This window comes from Dunckerocampus dactyliophorus, chromosome 16 (genome assembly GCF_027744805.1).
Source record: "Dunckerocampus dactyliophorus isolate RoL2022-P2 chromosome 16, RoL_Ddac_1.1, whole genome shotgun sequence".
Taxonomy (NCBI): Eukaryota; Metazoa; Chordata; class Actinopteri; order Syngnathiformes; family Syngnathidae; genus Dunckerocampus; species Dunckerocampus dactyliophorus.
The window spans coordinates 1787931-1814846 of NC_072834.1; the positions used below are offsets into that span (position 1 = coordinate 1787931).

Genomic DNA, 26916 nt, shown 5'->3' on the forward strand with positions numbered 1-26916 from the left:
CGGATTAATTAGATTTACATTATTTTCTATGGGAAAACTTGCCTTGATTAGAGTCCGTTTTGGTTTGAGTTGGGCCTTCTGCAACGGATTAATGACGTTAACCAAGGCACCACTGTATTCTTTAATTCTTTAGCTCGATTACACTGAACAGACTAGCTGTGGTTGACCAGGAGGAAAAAAATGAGGCTGTGGAATTCTTTTTCTCTCTTGTTTCTCTTTCTCTTTTTTCTCTCTTCTCTGCCCCCCCTTGCCGTGCCTCCACCCCCTTCTGCTGTCTCAGAACAGACTGGACAGGTTATAAATAGTGGCGCAACCACCCTGAATTTTAGCTGTTGTCAAGGTTGTTTTTCTGTTTCCTTTAATGTGCTCCAGCCACAGTGGGATTTTAACAGTGCCTTCTTTTGATGTTTTTATTGCTTTGCATCGTATTCAAACTGTTTTGTGTCCTCAAAATAGTGGCGGAGTTACCTGTTTGATGACAGGAAATGTAAGAGATTACTGTGAAGCAGTTTTACGTGTATGTTTTCCTGTATACCTTTTACTGCATGGGGAAGTAAAAATAGACTTTAAGATTTGGGTTGGGCTGCTCAGTTGCCATCTGCTGATGGAAATGCTGAAAAGACATACCCCCTCCCTCTTAATCATGCAAAGTCTCCAGTTGGTGGCGACTGTAGCCAGATGACCGCGTTCATAACCTCGTAACCTCAACCAGAGCCCCTCAGCCTGTATTGAAATGCTTGTATCATCCGCGCACTGCCTCCCCCACCCCTTTATCTTTTAGTATAAGGTAAGCAGTTCACAATTAAACTCCTGTTGTACAGATTAGATTATCATTTTTGAAAACACAACATACATTTTGGCATTGTTGGCAAATACAAGTGAGTCCTTTGTCTGGGGTGCAGCATCTCCAAGTTGTGCAACCTGGTTTTTCCAGCGAAGCTGCAAGGTAGACTGTCTTCAAGAAACAGCAGGAAGGAATGAGAGCGAGAGAGAGAGAGGGAATGGACAAGGGAGAGCTCGCCTTGGTTGTCATGGCAGCAGTGAAATGCACCCTGGGATCGCGTGTTTCCAAGGTGAAGCGGGATGCTTGCCCTCTATTGGCCAGCTCCAGGCAGTCGAGTCCTCGGCTTGCTCCTAATTGGTCGTGTTTCCGAAAACTAGTGCAACGTTACATCCACTGGTCTTTGATGTCTCAATTTCGATGAGGACAAAGGGATATCATTTCCGCCTTATCTGCTCAATATGCGCTGTGCAACAGCATTTGCAAGATGTTCTCCAACAGCAATCATAATAGGAGTGTTCGAATCCAGCTCTGAAATCTAGTTTTGTTGTTTTGAATGAAAGCTTCCTGATCAAATCATGTTCCCAGGAATGAGCACATACATTTAAACATATGACGCAAGTGCAAGTCTCATGTGTCTTGAGAACATTCTTCCTCTACGTGGTGTCCAGTTTTGGGAGGTGAATGTGTGCCCCAGTGCACCATGGCAGGCGGAAGTGCCGAGCGCCACTCTTGTTAAGTAGGACAGTGCAGGATAAAGGGCCACTGCCTCCAGTCTGGGGCTAAAGCGCTAAATTTATCCCCTCCCCGCTTGGAGCACAAGACAAACACACACGGAGATGGTCATACAAGCATGTGTGTCAACAGTCGGCGTGGAGCCCACAACAGGACTCTTGCAGACAGACAAGAGCACTTTTAAACAATGACAACATACCGTATAGGTATAGACATCCAGGGGAAATATAAGTAACCTGGATCAACACCTGACCCTTTACGCCCTGGTATTCCCTGTAATCCAGTAGTCCTCCAGCAACAGGAGCATGTGACATGGGGCTTTGGACACATGATGTTGCCAGGGTGATCCTGTCCTCAACAAGTATAAGAAATGAAAAGGAAGTTAATTAAATATTATTAAACATCAGAATTCTCCCAGGTAAATTTCCTGAAAATGCTTACATACTTACTTAAAACTGAAAAGTGTTTCAATCTATAAATAGTTTACAACAAATTGCAATTGCTAAATGCTGTCTGACCGACGAGTTCATTTGTTACACTGAGAGCATACGCTACACGCTCCTGATCAAAAGTTTAAGACCAGTTGAAAAATTGTATAAATATGCATTTTGCAGTAGAGCTTCAAAATGCAAAAGAACAAATGTGAGTGAGAGAAAAAAGGTTGAGTAAGCAGTTTATTGCAAACAAGCATTAAAGTATTACAGGCTGTAAGTTTAAGACCATAGCTTAAAAAAAAAAAAAAAGGACTTCAGCGCAAGTTTGAGTCAGGAATTCAGACTGTCATGATCGCTTGACGGCAAAGGCAAAAAAAGTTCTCTCTTTGAACGTGATCGTATTGTTGAGCTGCATAAGCACGGCCTCTCGCAGCTCGCTGTTGCTGCTGTGGTTGGACGCAGCAAGACGGCCATTTGAAACTTGCGACTTGTGACCCACCGAAAACGTCTCCAGTGGGTGGCGACCCACCATTTGAGAATCACAGGGTTCGAGTATGTTTCAGTTGGAGTCAGGCCTTCTGGAATGGATTAATGACGCTAACTTGGAAACAAACACATTGTTCATATCGGTATAGACTGGATTTGCGCTCTTCTCTTTGTGTGTATGTGTGTTTTTTCTCTCCCCTGAGCGGGGCTATTGCCCTGCCCGCTTTCGAGCAGAGAGGAGGGGAGGAGCAGAAGCCCCCGTAAGCATGAAGGAAGCGACAAGTTGTAGTGTTGCCAACTCCGCGACTCTGTCACTAAATCTGGCGACATTCCAAACCCTCTTTGAGACATATTTTCTCATAAGCGACTACCAACAAATGTAGCGACTTTTTCTGCCGTCGTTTTCTGGTATTTGAGGACTTAAAAGTGAAAGTACTATTGTTGTGCAGTTTGTGTGTTTTTAATGAGCGGCAGCAGTTGCTCCTGAGACGTCCACCCCGCCCCCAAAGCAGTTACAAGTCGTCCGTGCGGCCATCAGCTACCGCTGCACACTGCATAGGGGAGATCCACGCATCCCCACCCATAAAATTTCAACCTTTTTTCTTGTTAGAATAGGACTTGTTTCTTTTAATATTTTTACTTTGTTCTCATAAAATTACAGCTGTTTTTTTATTTCGTTTTATTTTTAGTGCCGCGGGCCACTAAAAAAAAAAAAGCTGTGGGCTGTAAATGGCCCCCGGCCTGCACTCTGGACACCCCTGCCGTAAATGGTGTTAGACCTTCCACCTTACTGATTGAGACCACAGCAGTGACTAACACTGACTACTACTTTTACATGTAGTAAAATGGCCATGCCGCCCCCGATGGGAGTGTATATGTGCAAAAGGGATATATGGTTTCAATCGGAATAGTCCTGTTTTTTTAGTGCATGTAAACATGCAAACATGAGTTACAGTAGTAACCTTTTCACAGACTTTATGATCAATAGCATAGGATTATTACTAAGGCAAAGCAGTCCTAAAGACATGTGTTTTAAAGACTGCAGCATTCATCATCCTTTACATAGAGCCTTGGATTAGACTCTCCAATGTCCTGTCTCTGCCTGAGATACTATCATTATGCTCTTTTAAGGTCCATAAACCTGCCCGACTTTGGAAACATTCATCGCTTAGATACATTTCAAATGGTTCAAATAATTTGTGTTATTCCATTCAGTATTCATTTTTCTTTTGTTTTTTACCACCAGCTGTCAGTCATTCTATACGAGGGGTGTCCAAACTTTTTCCAGGGAGGGCCACATAGTGAAAAATGAAAGGATGCAAGGCCACTTTGATATTTTGTACAGCTACATGTAGAAATCTTGTACATTTGTACATTTCAAGAAAAAACTTGCATCTCCAGTTTGTGATATACTGTAGGTGGAAAAGTGTATTATTAGTATCAACTTTACTCTTTCTTTGTATGCTTTCCAAATCTTTCAACTTTCTTCTTCTATAATCTTGGAATTGTAATATTATGACTTTACTCCCATAATATTTGGATATTTATAATATTTATTTTGTTTTGTTTGTATCTTGTTGACTTCATTCTTATCATATTTTGACCTATTCTCCTAAAATAACTTTTTCCGCAACTTAATTTTCCAGAAATTAAAACTTTAATTATTGTTTTGTTTGTTTCTCATAATATTCAATTACATTGTTTTGCAAATATTTTGCACGAGAAGCTCTACCACAAGTGTACAAGAAAGTCAAGCTGCTAAGTAGGGGTGTAATGATTCAGTTTAATAACGATTGGATTTGTATCACGATTCACAGTTGCTGGTACGATTCAAGGACGATATTGTTTCATTTAGAGCAATACAATCCGAAACAATTCAGTAACTTTAAATTGATTCAGTAACTTTTTAGCCAAAAATTCCACCAGTGTGAGTATGGAAACGGAATAGTGCAGGTGAGGTTTCATGGATTCCCGTTATCTTTTTTGTCAGGGAATCATGGATAAATTATTAATAATGCTGACATACTTAACAATAATTTATCGTTGAGTACAACAAATGGCTTAGAATGCAATACAAAATCAGGATGACCAGAGGGTGGTATAGCTTGCCATGATGCATTATTTAATGCAAATAGTGCAATCCAAGCCTGCACTTTGCACCCAAAGCTGAGGGACATTATGCAAATTCCTCAGCAAATGAATGTGGTACGGTATCTTCAATCAGGTGTTCAAACTTTTTCACCTGTACAGGCCGATGGCAGCAGGGGCTTTTCTTTGTGCTGATAATCCTCCTGATCAGAGCAGCCATCTGAACTGTGCGGCAACTAGCAGGAATACACAAGCGTATATACTGTATGTGTTTTGACCTGGACACACCGTGCTGGATGATGACGTCACTATGCGTCACTGCTGCTGGACCAACCAGAGGCGTACAAAACGTCCTTACTTTGCATCTTTGCCTCATAAACGTCAAAGTTTCAAATTAGATCATATGAGTTAAATATGAATACTGAATGAAGCGAATCAACTGTATTTCATAGGTCCACTACAGCTCCCTTGACCACCACATACCCGACCATGACGTCGCAGACAGGCAGACTGAATCGAGTAACGTTTAACGTCTTTATCATTAAAAGGGCTTAAAAAAACCCACACACATCCATTTAAAGCCTGCCGTGCTTAAATCCAATGCTTTATTTCCTAGTAGCGATGTTTGATGGCTATACAATATGTCGCCTGGAATGGAGACTTGCTGAACACAGATCGATGTAGTTGGATCACAGGAATACGAATGGATGCATCGATGTAGTGGATGAATCGTTACACCCCTGGTGCAGTTTGACAGGTTGGTGTTCCTGGCACAAATGAAGGACATGCTTGTGTCTTATAAAATGTTTACCTAAAAAGTACTACTGTTTAATTTAAAGTGCTGACATTTAAAAAAAATGGTTTGGATCAATGTGTTGTTTGTAATGAATCAAGTCTGCCCTAGATGAAAGAAAAGACGGCACATTAGCTGATAAATTATGTGAATATGCTAATAAGCATAGTCGTAAATAAATATTTGCCACACAGGAACATAAAAGTGAAGTGATTTTCAGCAGGTGTATTAAAGGACCACCCAGTGTGCGCGCATGTTTGTCTTTTTTTGTGTGGGACGAGCGTGTTCTGGAATCTGACACGCTGTCGGGCTTGTCAGTATTATCTCTACTTCTGTATCCAGTGTGGAGGTATGATCTTCTCCATGAGGATTGGATTCCTCCTTTTTCCATGGACCTCTCTGCCTTCCAGCTTTAATCTGACATGTAAAGAGGCTCACCCGCATTTGTGGCTGAGCGAAATCAATTTAAAGTAATCAAGATTTGTGTGTGTGTGTGTGTGTGTATGTGTATATGTGTAAAGAAAACCTGCTGGCCTTAAGAGTTTTAGTTCATTGTTTTCTCCAGCAACCAGCCTCCTGTGTAAACTGGGTGGAGAGGCACAATCATGCACGACTCTCGTGGCTTTGTGTACTGCATCTCGTGTATCTGTTGTTTGTGCTATTTTGGCAGCAGACGGTGTTTCCAGTGGTCAGGTGGCTTGACAGTAGGGGAGGTTATGTCATCCTGGACATGTTTCGCACTTCAGGACTCCATATTGTTTGGTCTAGTACACCAAAAACAAATATTTCCTGAGTAGTATCTATGATAAAAGTCCAGTTTTTCAGCCGTAGTTTCATCAGTTGCCGGAACCAGCATCACAACACATAACTGGTCAAAACACATTTGTGTGCCTGGGATGGTAATATATGCCAAATATCCACGAACATGGTAGACCAGAGGTGACAGGTGCGTGTCCTAATGCAAAATGCTGAAGGATCTCTGCGGTGTAAGTGGCACGTGTTGTTGTCATCAGGAAGTCGATTTCAGGCTCAGCGGAAGCTCAGGTCTTAGATGTGGGCACACCAAGCCCAGCAAACATCCCAGGAATGCCAGAGCTCTGCGGCCTCCTTGTTTTTTCCTTCTGTCCCCGTCTACTCGTGTCCCCCTATTGTCCCTGCCACAAAGAGGCTCTCTTTTGACTTTTACAAACTTAATAAGTTTCACATCGCCTTTGCAGCAGTGCAGCAAAATGCGTTCATTTTACACCTGGACAGAAATGCGTCAATTGCCTCACAGTTTTATTGAAAAGCGTTACGTCCCCATCTAAACGGCTCACATTATAGAAGCCGGAATCATTCCACGCTGGGACACAAAAGTGTTTGGTCTCAGCAACAACAGAATGGAAGCAAACAATGACAGAACAGCAGAGGTGCTATAGAGATCGAAGTTAGGGAAAATTTCACTAATTTGGCAGTAAAGCATTGATCCCACAGGAAATATAAAGCTTTCATTTATAGCAGCTGAGACGGTGGATTGTCGGATTAGGATGCACTATTCCTTAAGGTTTACATGAGCAAAGTGCTTAGTTTCCAGCAACACACAACAAATGCATCCACTGGGAGGCCTTAAAACTAAAAATATATGTTTGGTCATTGAAACATTTGCAATTACAGTTGATGGTTTCATCTTACATTTTATCATGGCTTCAGAGGCTTGAACAGATTCTTGTAGGATGAATTTAGTAATTAGATATTTCAGAAGCAGTAGATACTTGGATCACAGAGTAACTCACAATACAGTCTTATCACAGTTTGGCAATCAGTAGTAGTATGGTGATACAGTGATTTGATACAGTATAACATTGGAAGAAAACCTCACAATGCCCACTTATCGAAATAGGAATGAATGCATAAAGCAATTAAGAAATCAAATTAAATAACAAAATTCCATGAATAAAAATACTGCGGGTGTCACTTCCGGTCCGATTACGATATTGCATGCATACTTTTATTACTACTTTAGTAGCGTGGAATGTTAGAAAAGGCTCGATCGAGTGATATTTTGCAAACAGCAAAAATTAGTCGGCAACAGTAGGTATGCGAAAACCTGACTCATAATAGATATAATGTAGCGAGGCTCAACGTGCCCAATGAAGCGTGTAAACCCGACATTCCTGACCACCGACAGGGGCCGGCTCTTCTTTTACAGCCAATGACTTTGGCGTCTCGTGGGAGTTTGTCACGCTTTGCAAATGTGTCAAACAGCGCCGGATGTTTCAGGAAGCCGTGTGTTGTGAAAATCCTTCACCAATTGTGCAATGACATTGGTCGTATTAAATGTTCCCGGTTCTGTGCCATCATGGGAAACTTGTTCCCCGCACAGCATTTGGATTTGGCTTTGAAGTGACTTACAATGCAGCGTGAGGATTCCCGCTCTGGTTTTGGTGCATCTGTCCATGCTGGAACAGTGAATGATCTTGCAGATAAAATAAGATATCAAATGGCCTTTCCTCTGGGCTGCCAAGAATCTGACAGGAATACCCATCCCCTTTTTTTGCATTAACAGAAGCTATTTTAACTTTGGTTGGTCATCCGCCACACAGCAGCCCATCCATGTGACAATGATAGTGGCTGTCAGCCCCACTCAGTCACTCTGAGTTGCTGCTGGCCTTTGGCACCTCATTTCCATGACTTGCCAGCTGACAACAAGTGCCCACCTTCCCTCCTTCACATGTGGCCCTGCTCCAAACACTCACTAGATTGTCTTATTGTTGACCCGCTGGGCCAAGGGCCACGGACCATTTGCGACTTTGTGGCTGTTTTTGTTATGAGTTGTCAGTTGGCATAGACATAATAAACCCAGATCAATCAGTGTCTGCTGGATACGTCCATCTTAACATTGCATACATGAGGTGGCTTGAAGCAGTGGATGCGTAATGGCTTTCAGTACGAGGAAGTGACCGGCAGAAGACTGTTAATTCAGGCCCACTCAGGATGCTGCCTAAATGGCTGCTGAAATACTGCAGAAACCATTACACAAAATATGGGGCCATTTTCAACAAAAACATTTAAATACAGACTAGTGGAAAATAAATGAGTAAAATTTCCTAAAAACTACTTCCATTCATTTGCGAGGAGGCAGGTTAGTGTTTATTGTGACATTCCGTCACGATTGAACAGTCCGCCAGGGAAATACGTCCCCACACGAATGTTCCTTTTCCTCACGATGACATAATTTCAATCACATTATGTCGCTTTCCGCGAGATTCCGCATTTAACAGTAAATTACGTTTTTATTGGCCAATTCCATTCACAGGGCCCTACGGACAGTACAGCATCTTTATTACGCAGGTATGTGTGGTCTTAATAAACAGAAAGACAAAAGAAAATCAATGGGTGGATATTCTTATCGCTCAAAGTAACTCACGCTTAGTGTAAAACATTAAAGATAATCACTTATGGGTTCATATAACGCACATAAACGATGAACACCTCCATAATTGTCTCCTTTTGTTTGTGTCAGAGCAGGACCGAACTACACATGATGATGTATATGATGTATTTGTCAGCTGTAATGTGTAATTTTGGGGATGTTGTTGGAGGCAGTATGACCTTGCATACATGATACACACATGATTATATACAGTAGGTGTATTCTGTCAATCCATCCATCCATCTTCTATGCCGCTTATCCTCACGAGGGTTGCAGGTATGCTGGAGCCTATCCCAGCTGACTTTGGGCGAGAGGCGGGTACACCCTGGACTGGTCGCCAGCCAATCGCAGGGCACGTGGAGACAAACAACCATGCACTCTCACATATTCTGTCAAACCTGCGTACACAAAGTCAGCTGTGTCGCCTGGCTTAATGTCATCAGCGATTGACTCTCAAATATGTCAATACAAAACACATTTTTATAGTTGTACATGCCTAAAACAATTTAAGATGCATATAAATGATGAATGAAAGGAATGAACAGAGGAATCTAAATACAAACGTAAACAAATGGATGTCAACATACTGCCACAGGTTAAAACATCCTATTCTCGCTGTGTCTCTGGCCAAACTCACAAGTAAACGTCCACGCTGTGGCTGTTTTCGGTTATGTCGACAACAGCTTCTGCTGTCCGAGGGGCGTCGACATTAACAGGTTCCACTGTAGTTTCTTCAGTTGAAAACCCTGTTAAATCTACTTTCCCCACACCGCTCACCAGCCCCCCCCCCCCCCTTTTTTTTTTAAATTATGTGTTGGCGACATCCTTGGGCTGTCTGCTTGTGTTTATTGGGCGATCCATCCTTGATGTTTGTAGAATGTTTGTCGATGTTTGGTGTGCTGACGTACACACACAGATATTATCTGCAGTATTTGCAGAAATTGCTTTTCTAAATCCTTTTATGTGTACAGGGGCGACACCGGGGTGAGAAAACGCACCACGTGCTGCTGTTGTTGTTTTGGTTCTCTCTTGGCGGACCTCACACCTGACGACATGTGACGGCGCTCCCTTTGCTCAGCAGTGACTGTGCATCCAGCTGTCCAATGTTGAATGTTGCTGGAGTGCACAATAACATCCCATTTTAAATAACTACATGCTTAGCAGTTAGGAACTACACAACAGACTCATTAAGAGACTTTGAGATCCGCAGACCACAGGCAGTAGTACGGTCGTTAATCATGTGACGGATTTCGTGTCACCGGCAGTGTGTCTAATAACACTCAGCCAGGAATTTGAATGTGCGGATTCCGTTTGCACCTCTGCCGGCTGAGCCACAGATGGCAACCCTCTCCCTAAAGCGCTTTTCGCACACAGACGCATGTGAACGTGTTGTGTCAGGTATTCTGTGCTGGTGAGAGTCGTAGACTGCATTTTCTGTTTAGGTCTGCAGAATATAACACATCCCATCTCTCCAGTCTTGTTGGCTCTCACTCACTTTTTGTACAGCCCTCAGTTGTTTTCCATCTTCTTTTATTTCCAAGCACGGCCATTTTCACCGATATGAAATACTTGCACAAGCTCATACATATGACTGTTTTGGGCATTCCTGTCAAGAAGTGCACACGTTGAAATACAGTCGAGACGGGCCACCTTGCGGTTTGAACATCTCACACTCACCCTATTGCCGTTTTTCAAAAAGTTATGAATAAATGGCTGCGGTTTTGTCCAAAAATATGAAAATTAAGCACATTTTACATATTCTTGGCATAAATCAGTGCTTCTCAAATAGTGAGAAGCACTGGGGTCCCCCCCCGGCACAGTGAACTGTCGGGGGGAGCGTGAAAAGCCGGGAGGACTTTCAGTATTAGTGCAGACCTGCCAACATGTATGAATTTGTGGTACTCGGCACGCAATTTGACTCTTGAATATGCTTGTATGCTTCACTGCTCTCCTTTTGTTTCATTTTGCTGGTTTCAGTTTCAAGTTCAGTCTGTACAGTACGGATAAATAAAGAGATTTTATGGGTTTCTCAATAGTTTTTCAAATGGAAATGTAACAAATAGAGCTGCAACAATGAATCAATGATTAATCGATTCCCCAATTAATCAACAACTATTTTGGTATTTAATTGTTTTTTTGTATTTAAAAATGTAAATATCCATGAAAGCAGACCTATTATCTTTGTGTTTGAGGCAAAACAAGATATTTACACACATCAGCTTTGGCTTTGGAAAACAGTGACCGACAGTTTTGCCTCTTTTCTGAGACGTTGCCGACCAAACCACCAACCGTTTGCGTTGGCTTCATATTGATTTGGTCGGTCAAGAGCCTAATTGAATGCTCAATCAATCAAAACGACATGCTTCAGCTTAATTGACAAAGAAAACAATTGTTAGTCTCAGCTCTAGTAAGAATTTGTACAAAAAAAGTACAATTACAGGAAAAGTGGGAATTTCTGGAAAGTGGAAAATTTTTAGCCTGAATGAGCTGAATGTTTCCACTGCGGCTGTTTCACAGCTGGTCCGGCGTAGGTTTTCAGAGCTTTTCATTGTCGCCACAAGGGCGCCAAACTGGAGGCGGGGTTTTTTTGGGGTTCACACATGGTGCCAACAAGCTTGCTGGGCTGAGTGCCCAACTGTTTGCATAACAAAGTGGGGGAGGCGGCACCTCAAGTAAATACACGTGTTACGTGTGTTACCTTCATTTTGGTGTAAATAGGAGCGCCAGAGCAGACTTTGTTAGTCGGCAAATGCTGGATTTTTCCCGTCCAATTGTGAAAGTATCAGAATATGTTTTGCAAAAGTCAGTTTTGTTGGCACGTTGATAGTAAAATGCTATTTTACTGCTATTTTTTACCGCATGCACGCTAGAAATTAGGCTTGGGTACGAAAAACCGATGTGACCGGATATCCGGTTTGACAAACTAATGATTCGGTTGTGCCGATAGCGGCCTCCTGTGTCGCTAAGAATCAGCCATAAATCTTGAGATTAATCGACATGCACCAGGTATGGCGAGAGAAGCAGTCGTCTTTAAAGCAACGCGAGAGCCTGGGCTGCCGGCAAAAGGATTGTCGCACATGCTCCAGAGCTTGCCATGACAGAAGACGAGAATGGATGTAAATAGAAGCAAGCGCCCGCTAGCTAGTCGCTACAAAAGATTTGCAACACATGAGCAAAAAAGAAAACAAAAAAACTAGAGTTTGGAACGTCTTTGGATTTTACAAGAAGGGTTCAAAACTTGTCCGGCCAGACCAACAGAGGCGAGGATGGTAATGTGTTTGCTTTTGAACTTGTTTATTGTTGCACCTTTGTTACCTATGAAAACTGGGGATGTGATGGAAACTAGGGATGCTCCGATAGATCGGCCACCGATTAGTATCGGCCGATTTCCGTACAAAACATGGCATCGGCGTATGCCAATAAATGCCTTTCAAAGCCGATCACAAAAACCCGTGCGGTGGCGACATGGCAATTCATGTCATGACAACACAGACATGACATGAATGTGTACGTGTGCTTTGTCACGTAGGGTTGACAATACCCATATTGAGCCGACAAGAAACGCAATTTGTCCCTTATTGCCGCATGCATCAACACGAGTCTGTCAAACCTCAGTTTGAACCTCAGTTTCATAAACTTGATCACAAACGTATCCCAGCTTGCGAAACTTCACATTTATTCTGCTTTTCATCTACACTCATATTACATTTAGATTTTTTTATGGTTATTTTTTGCAAATTGGTGGGTGGAGAGTATTAGTTTTCTTATTTTTAGAGAGCAGGAAATGTTTTATCCGAGACCGAGCTCTGTTGCTGCGTGTGTGATCACTGCTTCATGGCAACGTTCAATAACACACACGTCTTTCATAACAAACCTATTTTTACATGAATATTATGCACAATATTAGCTGTGAGTTTTACTTTTTGTTTGCAAAATGTTCACGGAAGAGTAGGAATCTTGAAGACAAAAGTTGTTGTCTAAACCGTACCGCAGGAAACTCATTGCTTTCCCCCCGGACATTTGACTAAATAAACATAAATAATTATGTGGCTCACACTGATGACTCACGGCTCCTGAGGACCAACACCGGTTCAACTCCGAACTGAACCTGCACCAGCGTCAAAGTTTGCTGCAGCGGAAAAGGGGTAGTTCAGTTTTTTTTAGTATATCTTGCTTAATGTAGTAGCACCGCTGTGGATGTGCACGCCTATGACTCACTTTCATCAGTCTCCCTGCATATGAATATCTTGAATTCACTAATGAGCATCACTGCATTTTCTGGGTTTTCAAAATGAATGTGAGGCTCTGCACCACTGGCAGGAGCGCAAGGCATCTCTCCATGATGTAGTCGTCATTATCTTATTTGAAGTGCTCTCGCTACATCACAGTTGCTGCGCCTGCACTGCTCTTCCCTATCTGTCCCGTTTCTTAATCCTCTGCAGAGTAGGTGTGCAGTAAATGAGAGTCAGGGGGAGAAGACGGATATTTGCTTAATCAAATCCTCCGAGGAGACGTCCCTCTTTGATGCACTTCCAAGCTCGCCGTGTTCGCTTTCAGTTGGCCGTCCGTCACTTGTGTTTTTGTCTGTCTGTGCATGTATTTCGATGTCAAACGAGATGGGGTTGAATGACAGAGGGAAACACGCAGACATTGTCCTGCATTTTTTCGCCTGCCTCGCCTCTTGTGTTGAAGAGTCTTCTTCACGTCACTTTTGTTGTGAGCTGTTGAGGTCAGACTGGCACAGGCAGGCATTGTCGTAGTCATATTTTTAACAAGACAGATTAAGTCGGGCTCAGTGACGTGCACCGAGGTTCTTGGCTGGCGAGGCACTGACTCTTTTGGAGTTTTTTCATGTTAATATAGAGTCCTGTGATTTCTGCGTTAATGGAATCGCGTAATTGGCCAATAAAAACGGAATCTACTGTTAAATGCGGAATCTCGCGGAAATTGACATAATGTGAAGTAGGGGTGCAACGACACACAAAATTCATGGTTCGGTTCGGTTTGATGCGTTTGTGTTACAGTTCGATACTTTTCCGATACAAAAAAGAAGTTACCTTACCTTTTTTAATGACAATTGTATGAAATTGCCAACTTTTTTCTCACCTTAAAAGTACAGTTCTGCTGCAGACACTTACCACCCTAGAAGACCCCAACAAAGCACCATGTATAAGAAGAACATAAAAACATAAAAGCTGAGTAAATATTCCAAAGAAATAAGTCCTTACAAAATCAAAGCTATACCATGCGTAAATCAGCTGTAATGTGTGTAATATGGGGGATGTTGTTGGAGGCAAAAACAAGTCATTATGACCTTGCATATACACACAATTATGTACAGTCGCTGTATTCTCTCAGTCCATCCATCCCAGGTATGCTGGAGCCTATCCCAGCTGACTTTGGGGCGAGAGGCGAGGTACACCAGTCAAGTGCAGGGCACATATGGACAAACAACCATTCATTGATTCGCCAATTAACCTAACATGCATGTTTTTGGAATGTGGGAGGAAACCGGAGTACCCGGAGAACATGCAAACTCCACACAGAGATGCCCAACGGAGATTCGAACCCAGATCTTCCCGATCTCCTGACTGTGTGGCCAACATGCTAACCACGAGGCCACCATGCGGCCCTCCTCAGCAGCATATTAAACAACAACAAAAATAGGTCCTTAATATATGAAATCGCTCTGTGATGGAGCTACACGTCACACCCGTCGTCTGAGGTACATTCTCAGCAGCAGCCGAGAAGCCTCGCTCAGCCTCGGTGGCCTCACCTTAGCTTTCTTCCCTGTGGTTGATCAGGAAATCTGCACATTCAACATATTTTACCTAAGAAAATGTTAGGACTCATACAGAAAATACATTTATAATACAGAACAGTGGAAAGGTATTCATATTTATTTTATGTTATTTGTTCTTGTGTTTTCCAGCCTCGCCTGACCGCATGGCTTGTCCCCTTTGTTTGGCAAACGACAGACAAAACATTCATACCGTACACTTGCTTGCACACACGCGGAAGTTTAGTTTCAAGAATGTAAGCTCAACTTTGCCAACCAAATGTCATTAACTAAATGGACTACTTCTTGCAAATAGTGCCCTTCACTTTATTATGCACGTCTCAATAGCTAGGCTCGTCATTCACTTTATGCGTGTAACCGCCTCATTTCAAACAGAAGCCTCCTTTATTCCTCCCATCATAAAGCAGGTAGTAACTTTAATCACCCAAGTTCATAGATGTGAGCGTTAGCTGCTGAGCCGACCAGATCCAGCTGTTTTTTCAGTACGTTTATATGCACAAAAAATGTAATAAAATGAATTAATTTGAAATGAAATAATTTAAATGAATTAAAATACAAACACAGTTTAAGGCAGCACAAGACATTAATGAACTGTAGTCTACACAGGCCACTAGGTGTCACAAATAACACGCACCATTTATTATTTTAGCAATATTTATCTCACAACAGGCACAATAATAACATAATAATAATAATAATAATAATAATAATAAATAATAATAATAATAATAATAATAACAGTCATCATCTTCATTATAATAACACGGGCTACTGTTGTGGCCGGGCCATACTCTAGCTAAAACCCAACTCTGAATCCCCGATGTCACTTCCTGTCCATACATCCGGAAGACATTTATTGAAACACATGTGAGCACATGTCTTATTTATGTCTTAAATGTCTTATTTTATCTTATTATGTCTACTACATTGGGTAAAATGAGTGTAAAGGTGACTATAGGGGTGTTATTTCATGTCTAGAGGGCTCTAATAATGGTGTTTTCTTTGCTCTAACTCGGAAAATATTCAATTTATTAATACTGAAATGCAGAAATTCACTTATCATGGTTGGGTCTGGACCCAATTAACCGCGATGTATAGTGTTTTCCACAGGACTGCTAGCTGTCTGTGGTGGTGGCACAAATAAATGAATGTACAGTGTAGGGAACACTGACTCTTTTTGAATATTATTATAGCGAGACACATGAGACACATGAGTGTAAACACATGAGTAAATTAACACGTCCAGCCACCATATGAGGAAATACTATACACTATTTGATATTTAGCTTTTTTTTGTTGACTTCATGTGTACCTTCTTTTGAACCGAATGTTCTTAGTATACACTCACAAAATATAAAATAGATGTGCCATGTGTATATATTTATTTTTTATGAACTTGTAATGAAGACCATGTGTTTGACTTTCCTAGTCTCTGTTCCTCCTCCATTGCAACCACCGTTTCCTCGTTCATTGTTTGTACATCTGTGTTTTCTTCCAGTGAACACCTGTCGTGCGCCTTCACCTTCTTCTTACATGGCGACAGCAATGTGTGCACCAGCGTGGAGATCAACCAGCACCAGCCCGTCTACCTTCTGACTGAGGATCATCTCACGCTGGCTCAGCAGGCGTCCAGTCCCTTCCAAGGTGGGTTTAGCTCAGTTACAGTTGCACTCACAATTATTCAACACCCATTGTAAAATGTTGTTGTTTTCAGAGTGTCCAAGCTCTAAACAGAGGCCCAGAGTTTTAGTTTTTTTAAGTGGTCGTTTATAATATAAGTGTTGAGTTTGATGTGGTTTATTGAAAACTATTGCAAGTTTATAAGCTTTGCCAATCGAACCTAGGTCTTCCCGATCTCCAGGCTGTTCCTGTATTGGCCAACGTGCTAACCACTAGACCACTGTGCGGCCCTCAAATGGATATCAATATGCCATTGCATTGTTTAGTGCTTGTACTGTAGACGTACTTGTATGGAAATCTCGTTTAATTTCACCCTAGTGGAAGAATGAAAGGATCTCTTGGTGAATGTTCTGAACTCCCTTGTGTAAAACATTGTTGTATTGAGCAGATTACTGCTGCCGATGAGTTGCTAAGCATCTCTGCTTTGTGATCCAGGTGAAAAAGCCTGTTATTAGTAAGAGCCTTCTTTTTTCTTTTTCTTTTTTTGCTGTTTTTTATTTTCTTAGTCTTCATAAATGTTCTTTTTGTAATATTTGGACTATTTCCATAATATTTAGACTTTATTTCCATAATATTTTAACAATATATAATCAGTATAACATTTTCCATTTTCCAAATATTTCAGCTTTCTTCTGAAATAATCTTCATGAATGTCTTTTTGTAATATTAGGACTTTAGTTTGACTTATTATTCCCATAATGTTATAACTTTTTCCCCCAACCAATTTTTTTTCCTAAAATGATTTTGTTATATTACGACTTTTGAAAAGTGAAGCACAATACATTGGTGGGGAGTTGCATCATCACCCCTGTCGGCCTCTCGGAGCAAAAAAACCCTAAAGGACGTATAAATATGTCGTGAAAACATATAATTGCGTCTTTGGAATTGACTGAGTTAATGTTATCTGATTCATTGGTATGACATCATAATTCCTCATATCGGTCCGATGACGTACACCACGAACGGTAACGTTGACTCGCTAATACTGTTTGTTGACTGCTTGTGTTTTCACTGCTGAGGTAATCACCTCAGTGCAGTGGTGAAAGCCTTTTCAGCATGGAAAGCAAATTAATATGCAATCAAAAGGCTGCCACTTAATCATTAATCCAATTTACACGACCGATCTAATCAGGAACACATTCAAGTGCTGTTTTTTTCCCCACACACACGTCTGCCTGGGATTTGTTTGTGGGGAAACAATTTTCAAATTTTGAACAGCCTATTTAACTTGAAATAGCTTATGAGCAAAGCACATTGCTTGTTACCCTAATGACATAAAAAAAGTATTTTACAATAGCGCATTAAAGGATGTTTTACACTAATATTTTAACACGTAATGCTTTGTTCGCACAAGTTGATTAAAGTGATTGAGATGTGTTGTGTGCAGTGTGGTACTGTGATGTGTTGCGTGCAGCGTGGTACTGTGATGTGTTGCGTGCAGCGTGGTACTGTGATGTGTGCAGCTTGGTACTGTGATGTGTGCAGCGTGGTACTGTGATGTGTTGCGTGCAGCGTGGTACTGTACCACAGTGTGGTACTTTCATTGCAATCTTGTTTAGTTGTAAAACATTTCAGCCTATGATGACGTTCCATCGTATCCAATCCCCAGCCAAACACTATGTAACCCCAAAGCAGTCGTTGACTTGCATTTTCACTGTCATAAAGGGCTCACGTAACACAGTAATCCCTCACCACTTCACGCTTCGAATTTTGCGGCTTTACTCTTTCATGGCTATTTAATAAATCATGCTGTCTCGTGGTTGAATACAGCCCATTATTACTCAAATATGCACATTTAAGCAAACTTTAGCAATTTTTTTGATGTTGTGATAATATGTAGTACTCTTCCCTGGCTACTAGGTGTCAGTAACGTTACTGTAATGTTCAGTGAGACACACAAGCGCCAGACTTGATGGCCGGAACAACAGGCTTTTATTGCAGCGCAATAATCCCAAATAAAAATTCCAAATTAAAACACGGGCTACTATTGCTGCAGTAACCTGCGCCAAGGTGAAACTAAACTCTAAACCCCCGACGTCACTCCTTCAGCTCTCTGAGCACCGGAACACATTTACAGCAACACACGAGCGAGTCGGACAGTATTAAATGTCTTATTTTCTCTTCTTATGTCTTATATTGGGTAGTGTGCGTGTAAAGGTGACCATAGGGGTGTTATTTCATGTCTTGAGGGCTCTAATAAATATTTAGACTTTGGACACCCCCGCACTAAACCCTGTGTCACTCATTGCAAAGTCTTCATCTTAAAGTTTGCGATGAAAAGACGGTTGCTGCACCTCTTTATGTGTCACACCCTGACTTGGAGGACAAGTTTGGCTTCTGGATGCGGATGCGGATGCGGATGCAGATGCAGATGTAGATGCAGTTGTCCCGCCATGCTGCCACCCCGGTATCATAACAATTCCACTACAGTGTAATCCATGCACAGCCAGGCCCCTCTGGACAGAAGGTTACGATAAACCATTTTTTCCTCTTCAATGAGGCCTGTAGAGAGGTTCCCCCTGCGACATGAGCCTGAATCGCTTAGCCGACCACATAGCCTCACTAATCCACAGGGATTTGTTTAACATGATCATACAGCTGTCTGTTCGCCAACCAGTAGGTTGTTAATGATGCCATTTTATTGGCCTCTAAATAAATGTCACATCCTCTCACATAAGGACGTACCTCAGCCCTTTTTAAAACTCAGTGCTTCAATGAAATCACCCCGCCTGCTTCTATGATGGCTGCCTTGCTATATTTGAATGAAAGTAATCATTTTTGATTGGACCAAGTGCAATAATTGTCAAGTGCTAACACTCCGAATATGTAGGGCTTTACGGCTGTCGTGAATGTTTGTTGCTGCCGCAGTGCCTGTCCTACTCGCTAACGAAACTTGACGTCAGGGAAGGACTGACCACCTTGACCCATCCATCTCGTCCCCCCTTCCCCCTCTCCATCCCCTCACCTCTGCCTGGTTTACTGTTCGACAGAGCACATCTCTCCAGGATGTGACCCCATAAAAGGGCGTAGAGTGAATGGAATGAACTCTCCACCCATCACGCTGATCTAAGAACATTTGACATGTCTTCAGGGAGCCTCAGATATACTCAGAGAGGGGCAGAACGGTTGGAAGAAGAGCAGGATGCATCAAGGGGGGTGAAGATGGTAAACCAAATCCATAACTGTGCTGAATTTCATCTCTCTTTCACAACAGGCCTCAGGTCGCGTGGCTGCGTGTGTAGAAGGCATGCAGGGATTTAAGTGGTCGGATTCAATTAAGGTTTAATGTGAACAACCCTGGCTGTGTTTTATTGTATAGGAACAGAAACGACCTTGTTTCCTCCGTGTTTCAGGTCATATTTGCTGACTGCTGCAGGACAGTAAGGACATGCATGGTGTTGGTTTCAGGCAAGATGCACTAAATTCACACGTCGGAATAGTAATAGTCTTCAGTTGATTTTACATTATGGAATGATCCCTCATTTATTGTGGTTAATTGATTCCCGACTCGACCATGATGAGTGAATTTCAGCGAAGTAGGATTCCTTCCTTATAAGAGAATACTGTCTAAATACATTTTTTAACATTATCAGAGCCCTCGAGACAAGAAGCACCCGTACAGTCACCTTTGCAGTTTTATTACCCAATATAGCATCCTGTATATAATCACAGAACATCAGCCATTTACGACCTAAACGTGTGTCGCAATAAATGTGTTCCGGCGCTAGTACTGGAGCAGAATGGGTGGCGGACAGGAAGTGACATGGAGGGTTCAAAGTTGAGTTTTAGGTTGTTGTGGGTTATGGCCGCAACAGTAGCCGGTGTAATTATGATGATTATTGTTGTTATTACCACCGTATTTTCTGGACGATGAGTTTTTTTGTGGTCTGGCTGGTCCTGCGATTTATACTCCGGAGCAACTTGTTTATGTTTTTTTGGGGGGGGTCCGCACTGCCAGCTGCGAGAGGGCACTCTAAGCTTGTGTGCCAGTCAGTATCTGCTACGCCTATCACTCCTGTACCACTGAAATGTAAACATCAACTTATAAAGACAACTGACAAAGACGGAACACAAACCTCCAAAAAGAAAATCATAAGCTGCAAGTAAACTAGTTGTTATGTTGTTTAGGTTGTCTGAATAACTGTTAATGTTACGTTAGCTTACCACCTATTCACGTTATGTTAACAGAAGCCTATTTAGCCTGTTGTTCTCCATTTTATTGTTATTACTATAACTTGCCTTTCAAGATGAAATCTCTGTTCTTGGGCTCTGATTTTACAAACGAAATTTCCCCCAAAAAACGTGACTTATACCCCAGTGCGACTTATATATGTTGTTTTCTTCTTCATTGTGCATTTTTAGCTGGTGCAACTTATATGCCGGAGCGACTTATAGTCTGGAAAATACGATATTATTTTTGTTGTGCCTGATGTGAGATTTCACCAAACAATCACACCTGGTGTTTGAATTGTCTTCTTAATGGCGTACACTGTATTTGTATTTCACTTCATTTAGCCATTTTTAGGTATGAAAATGCTTGATTTAGGCAAAAAATACACACAGTTTGCTTAAATATGCATTTTTTGGGACAAATAATAGGCCATTACAGCATGATTTTCAATGAATATATGTTAGAAAAATCGTGATAGCCTGACGCCGCGATATTCGAACGGAGATGCAGCGAGAGACGACCGTATTAAGGGTCTGTTTGCAATGGGTTCATTTGAATGTTGTGCATGCATTATAGACCGCCATTTTCCTGCTTGGAGAACGTCCTGCTTTGATTGGACACGTGTATTAATTATGTTTGTGTCAGCTAATGATGAAAGTTTAGTTTCTCAGATTAGCGAGCATTGAATTTATAGCAACAACATGGATTTACATTGTTGGCCGCCTCGTGTGTGTACGCACTGTACGTGCTACGAGATGTATGTTTTCATTTTGTTTACCTGGCAAGATTTCATTGACAAGTGTCACATGGAAGAAGTTATTTCTTGTGTGCATAGCATAACAAGAGTAAAGGGAGAACAACGTGCGGGTCTGCCTTTGGAGGACCCCTGCTCCAGGTTGTTGCCTGCCAATTCCCAATAATGCTCCTACTGTATGTCCCTATTCTTTTTTTTTCCCAGCTGCCACACACCTTTTTTTCCTGCTCTTGAAATGTGGGATTGAAATAATATAAATAATATAACCTTCATAATTAAAGTGTTACATTTGAGAAGGGGAGCTCGCCCACCTGCGAGAGCTCTTTTTTCCAGAGGAAGCCCAGAAGCGTCTGTGTAAAAGGATGGGGAAGGACACGCCTCTTCCTTGTCCTACCTTTTCTTGTCATTATCTTCAGCCAGTTATGGCATCCTTGAAGCCTTGAAGGATCAATACTTTGGAAGCCAAGCCATCTAGTCTGGTAATGACAAAGCAGAGTGAAGAAGGACATTAACAAATGCTCACTCACACACCCACCCGGCCAGTCTGTTAGTAGAACCATTTATACACCTTGGCACTTACAACATATGATACTGTAGATGCACAGAGAGTGCAAGCATAGCAAGCCGATATATATTGTGTGCGTGTGTGTGTGCGTGTGTGCGTGTGTGCGTGTGTGTGTGTGTGTGTGTGTGTGTGTGTCCATTTGCTGGTATTCATATGGTTTTCATGCGTATATGTATGCATTATGCATGGTAGTTTATAGTAGTACCGCCATTCGCTGATGGATGAAGGTCTGTTCTATAAGCAGACTGATGGGCTCTTTGTGGCTCCATATGTCTCTGCAGTGAAGTGTGTTTGTCGAGGAATGGCCCTTTTTATAAGCCTCTGTTTATGGCTTCTGAGAGGCTGCCGCTTGCCAATAATTGACATCTGGATTGCTCTGTAAGTATTTGGCAAGTCCACCGAGACTGGCTTGGGCCAGGATTGCTGTGGAAAGGTCACCGTGCTGCTGAATAGGCCACAGATGGCAGAATGACGAAGAAACCAAAGCATATGAAGTAGGAAAGAAAGGAAATATTCTAAGGATATAAAGGATTATAAACCGCAAGAACAAATATAGGAGGTGAGACTATTTAAAGGCAGTATAAGGGTATTAACTTGGTAAGCATAAGCAAGGGAAAGGGCAACAAGGCATTTAGAAAATAATAGTAGGATAAAATATGTGATTACTTGGCAAAGCACTGTGGAATCAAGCTGGAAGGTGAAGCAAAGGAGGGAGGATGCTGTAAAGGAACGTGCGATGAGAGCAGAGCTACAAAGGTGGAATCAGGATTTGTTTTTGGATATTGAGTAAGCTGGACGTGCTCACAGCTCCACCCTCCTGGGCTAACAGTGGCTTGTCTGTCTCAATAGTGATCCTGAGTCCGTTTGGGCTAAACGGGACGCTGACCGGCCAGTCGTTCAAGATGTCAGACCCACCCACCAAGAAGCTGATTGAGGAGTGGAACCAGTTTTATCCCATCAGCCCCAGTGCCAAGAATGGTGTGACGGAGGACAAGGTGGAAGACATGGATTGGGAAGACGATTCTCTGGCCTCTGTGGAGGTCCTTGTTGGTGAGTGGTTTCTTTTTCGCGTCGGACATGTGGCTAATTGTGCTTTGTCGTGGGTTGGCTTGTACGCATGTCATTAAACAGGATTGTGTAAAAGCTACACCACTGATTTCCATCTAACTATGTGGATAGGTGGCACGTGCCCATAGCAGGAACCCGTTACGTTTTGGTGCACATCGGAATAGCTATTTGGATAGATGAATTTATTTTCTCTCACTACTGTTTGCTGTGCCCCAAAATGCAAAAGGTAGGCTTCTACTTTTATATTATATATTACATATTGTATTAACTTGCAAATTTTAAACGTGGATAGCTTTTAAATTTGAGAGTTTGCTTGTAACAAGGAATAATTCATTATTTTTAGATGAATAAAAGTGAGGATGCATTTTGTTTTATAATTTTACTACCGTATTTTACGGACTATTAAGTCACTCCAGAGTGTCCGTTGCATCAGTCAAAAATGCACCATGAAGTGGAAAAACCATGTACATGTCGCACTGTACATGGACTGTAAGTTGCATTTACCGGTATTTATGATCAAGCTGTTATCAGAGACGAAGCCACATGGAGGGGACAATGCTTACACCAACAGTGAGACAAACTAAAGCTACATAAGGTGAAATAAGTCACATTCCTTTAAGTATGTGGAGACAATAAAAGCGTGCCTGTTTAATTAAATGTCAGAATATCTTTGAGGAAGACACTTTTAATACCTGCCATGACACCTGGACACATCCTGGTGGGTAGAAATGTATCAAACAGCTGTATTTTCACAACAAAACCCAGTTTTTGTATTCACAAATAAATTACAATAGACTGAAAATCAGCTGCGTGTATTTAGTTAAATCAGTGGCAGACACAGCAGCTACAATCTGCAAGCTAGACATAATTAGTGTCCTAAATAAACATCACTGCATCTTTAAATACCACATTTCTACCAATAAACGGCCGGAGTTCTGCACTCTATCCAGGCCCTTCCTAGTTTTGATATTTGTGTTTTGTTGGCTCTGTTTTAAACTGCATGTATAAATGTGTTGGTACACAGGTGGAGTGCGGATGGTGTACCCAGCCTGCCTAGTACTGGTGCCCCAGTCAGACATCCCCGCTGTGGCCCCTGTGGGGTCCTCCTCCCACTGTACTGCTGTCTACGCCGGTGGTCACCAAGTGCTTGCATCCCAGCGAGAACCTGCCATGTCGTTGGTGACGCTCACCCCCCCCACGTCGCCTGAGGAGGTGCATACAGGTAGTAAAAAAAAAACCACAAACAAACCCAAAGACGTCACATTCTTAACAATGTCAACGCTTGTCCTAATTGAACTTCTATGATTCAATGCCTTGTTAAGCGGGTGGTGTTTTGTCTCCGCAGTGGACTCTCACTCTGCCCAGAAGTGGACCAAGATGCCTTCATCATCAGACGCGTTCTCTGTGGATAGAACAAGCCATCATGGAGGCAAGGTTCCATGCCGGCTTGCCAGTCAGGTGGTGGAGAGAGTCTGGCAAGAGTGCAATATCAACCAAGTCCAGAACAAGTGAGATTGCCATTGCCTCAGATGCCTTCCTCATTCAGTCCGAGATACTTTCTCATTTGTCTCTGTCTGATGCCAGCGTTGATGAACCGTTTGTCAAATTTGTTTTAAGTGGTTTTATATTCATCAACAGGATGCGCTTCACAACAGGACAAAATTTGTATTTAGTACCTAAATTGTTTGTTTGTTATTATTGTTATAAGTTGAAGTCACAACTAGTGTGTTGGTATTGTTGCTGATGGTTTTCTGTTAGTTGTTCCTGGAGCAGCAATACAAATAAGATAAAAAGTCAATATTGAAGCCTCTATTCAAGTTTCAAGAGAGTTTTATTGTCATGTGCATAGTACAACAGCAGTTATACCATGCAATGAAAATCTTATTCTGTTCATTCTCCCAAGAAAAGAAAGAAAACAAATGAAAGAATAAGAACATAAGAAACATAAACATATATACCAATAAATTAAGCAACAACAACAGATGAGACATTAATACAAGTAAATAATACAAATAAATAAATAAATAAAGTGCTATGAGTGTGTGCGTGTGTTGCGTGCGGCGTGTGCGAGTGCTTCGTTGAGGAGCCTGATGGCCTGTGGGTAAAAGCTGTTTGCCAGCCTTGTGGTCCTGGACTTCAAACTCCTGTAGCGTCTGCCTGACGGTAGGAGTGTGAATAATGAGTGTTGTGGATGTGTGCTGTCCTTGATGAGGTTGTGTGTTCTTCGTAGGACTCTAGATTTATAAATATCTTGCAGTGAGGGGAGGGCTGCCCCAACAATGTTCTGTGAGGTCTTGATCACCCGCTGGAGTGCCTTCCTATCACGTGTTGTACAGTTACCGTACCAAACAGTGATGGAGGCGGTAAGGACACTTTCGATAGTGCATCTGTAGAAGCAACTCAGGATTGTGGTGGACATGCCAAATTTCCTCAGTCTTCTCAGGAAGTACAGTCTCCTTTGGGACTTCTTCAGAATTTGTTGGGTGTTGTGAGACCAGGTGAGGTCCTCGCTGATGTGTGTGCCAAGGAACTTGAAGGTTTTCACCCTCTCCACCTCAGTCTCATCAATAAACAGGGGTCTATGCGGCTCCTTTTCCCTTGTTCTTGGGTCGATGATCATCTCTTTAGTCTTATCTGTATTGAGAAGGAGATTGTTATCACGACACCAAGCTATGAGGTCCGCCACCTCTCTTCTGTATGATGTTTCAACACCACCAGTGATCAGTCCGATGACTGTAGTGTCATCTGCAAATTTAATGATGCTGGTGTTGTTCTGGGAGGCCACGCAATCGTAGGTGAAGAGCGTGTAGAGGAGTGGACTCAACACACACCCCTGTGGGGTCCCAGTGCTCACAATTCTTGAGCTGGATGTGCGGTTGTGGACTCTGACTGACTGGGGCCTGCCTGTGAGAAAGTTAAACACCCAGTTACAGAGGGAGGGAGACAGGCCAAGTGTGAGGAGCTTATTTGTGAGTTTGTGGGGGCAGACTGTATTAAAAGCAGAGCTATAGTCTATAAATAGCATTCTGACGTATGTGTCCTGGCCCTGTAGGTGAGAAAGGGCTGTGTGGATGGCAGTGTTGACTGCATCATCCGTGGACCGGTTCTGGCGATATGCAAACTGTAGAGGGTCCACGGTTGCCGCCGGGATGCTCTTTTTGATGTGGGTCATGACTATCCTTTCAAAGCACTTCATAACAATAGGAGTGAGTGCTATAGGGCGATAGTCATTCAAGCAGGTCACGTTGCTCTTCTTGGGTACGGGCACTATGGTGGTGGACTTAAAGCAGGTCGGTACAGATGCTTGTGCAAGCGACAGGTTAAATATGTCAGCAAGCACATCAGCTAGCTCTGATGAGCAAACCCGAAGTGCACGTCCTGAGATGTTGTCTGGCCCTGCTGCTTTTCGTGGGTTTGTTTTGTTCAGAACCCTGCGCACATCAGCTGATGTCACCATGAGAGGTGAGTCCTGTGTGCTCCCCAGGTTCAGCCACCCTCTCTGCTCATCAGGAGTTTGGGTGTCAAAGCGGGCATAGAACTCATTCAACTCATCAGGAAGTGTGGTTTGGCTGGACGTGGCTACGCTACTCTGCTGTCGATAGTCTGTGATGTGCTGGAGCCCCGCCCACACGCGCCGAGGGTCTGAGGTGGAATAGTAGCCCTCCAGCTTCTGTCTGTACTGTCTTTTGGCCTCTCGTATGGACCTCCTCAGGTCATATCTGGCCTTTTTGTAGTCATCAGCGGTGCCCATGACAAATGCAGTCGAACGAGCACGTAGCTTAGCCCTTACATCACAGTTCATCCACTGTTTTTGGTTAGGGTATTTTCTGTAATACTTGGTGGTGGTAACAGTCTCTATACATGTGCTAATGTAGCCAGTAACAGCAGAAGCATATTCATCCAAATCAACAGTACAATCTTCCCTCCCCGCTGCAGTTTTAAACACATCCCAGTTTGTGCAGCCAAAGCAGTCCTGAAGTACTTGATCAGTTTCTTCATTCCATACTTTAACTGCTGTACGTACAGGGGGAGCTTTTTTAAGAAGTTGTCTGTATGTTGGATAAAGGAATATAGAGATGTGGTCAGCCTTTCCAAAGTGGGGTCTTGGAACAGCCTTCAAAGCACCTTTCATGTTGCTGTAGACTTGGT

General features: G+C 42.5%; 1 protein-coding gene across 3 annotated transcripts in view; it reads left to right on the plus strand.

The window, feature by feature from the left end:
* Positions 1-26916, plus strand: part of med13a (mediator complex subunit 13a) — a 94643-nt gene that overhangs the window by 29931 nt on the left and 37796 nt on the right. For all 3 annotated transcript variants that reach the window (XM_054754087.1, XM_054754085.1, XM_054754088.1), the window contains 4 exons: positions 16028-16173; positions 22549-22749; positions 23792-23989; positions 24113-24275. In XM_054754087.1, coding sequence (XP_054610062.1) covers positions 16028-16173; positions 22549-22749; positions 23792-23989; positions 24113-24275 — 708 coding nt within the window. The remainder of the gene's footprint in view (positions 1-16027; positions 16174-22548; positions 22750-23791; positions 23990-24112; positions 24276-26916) is intronic.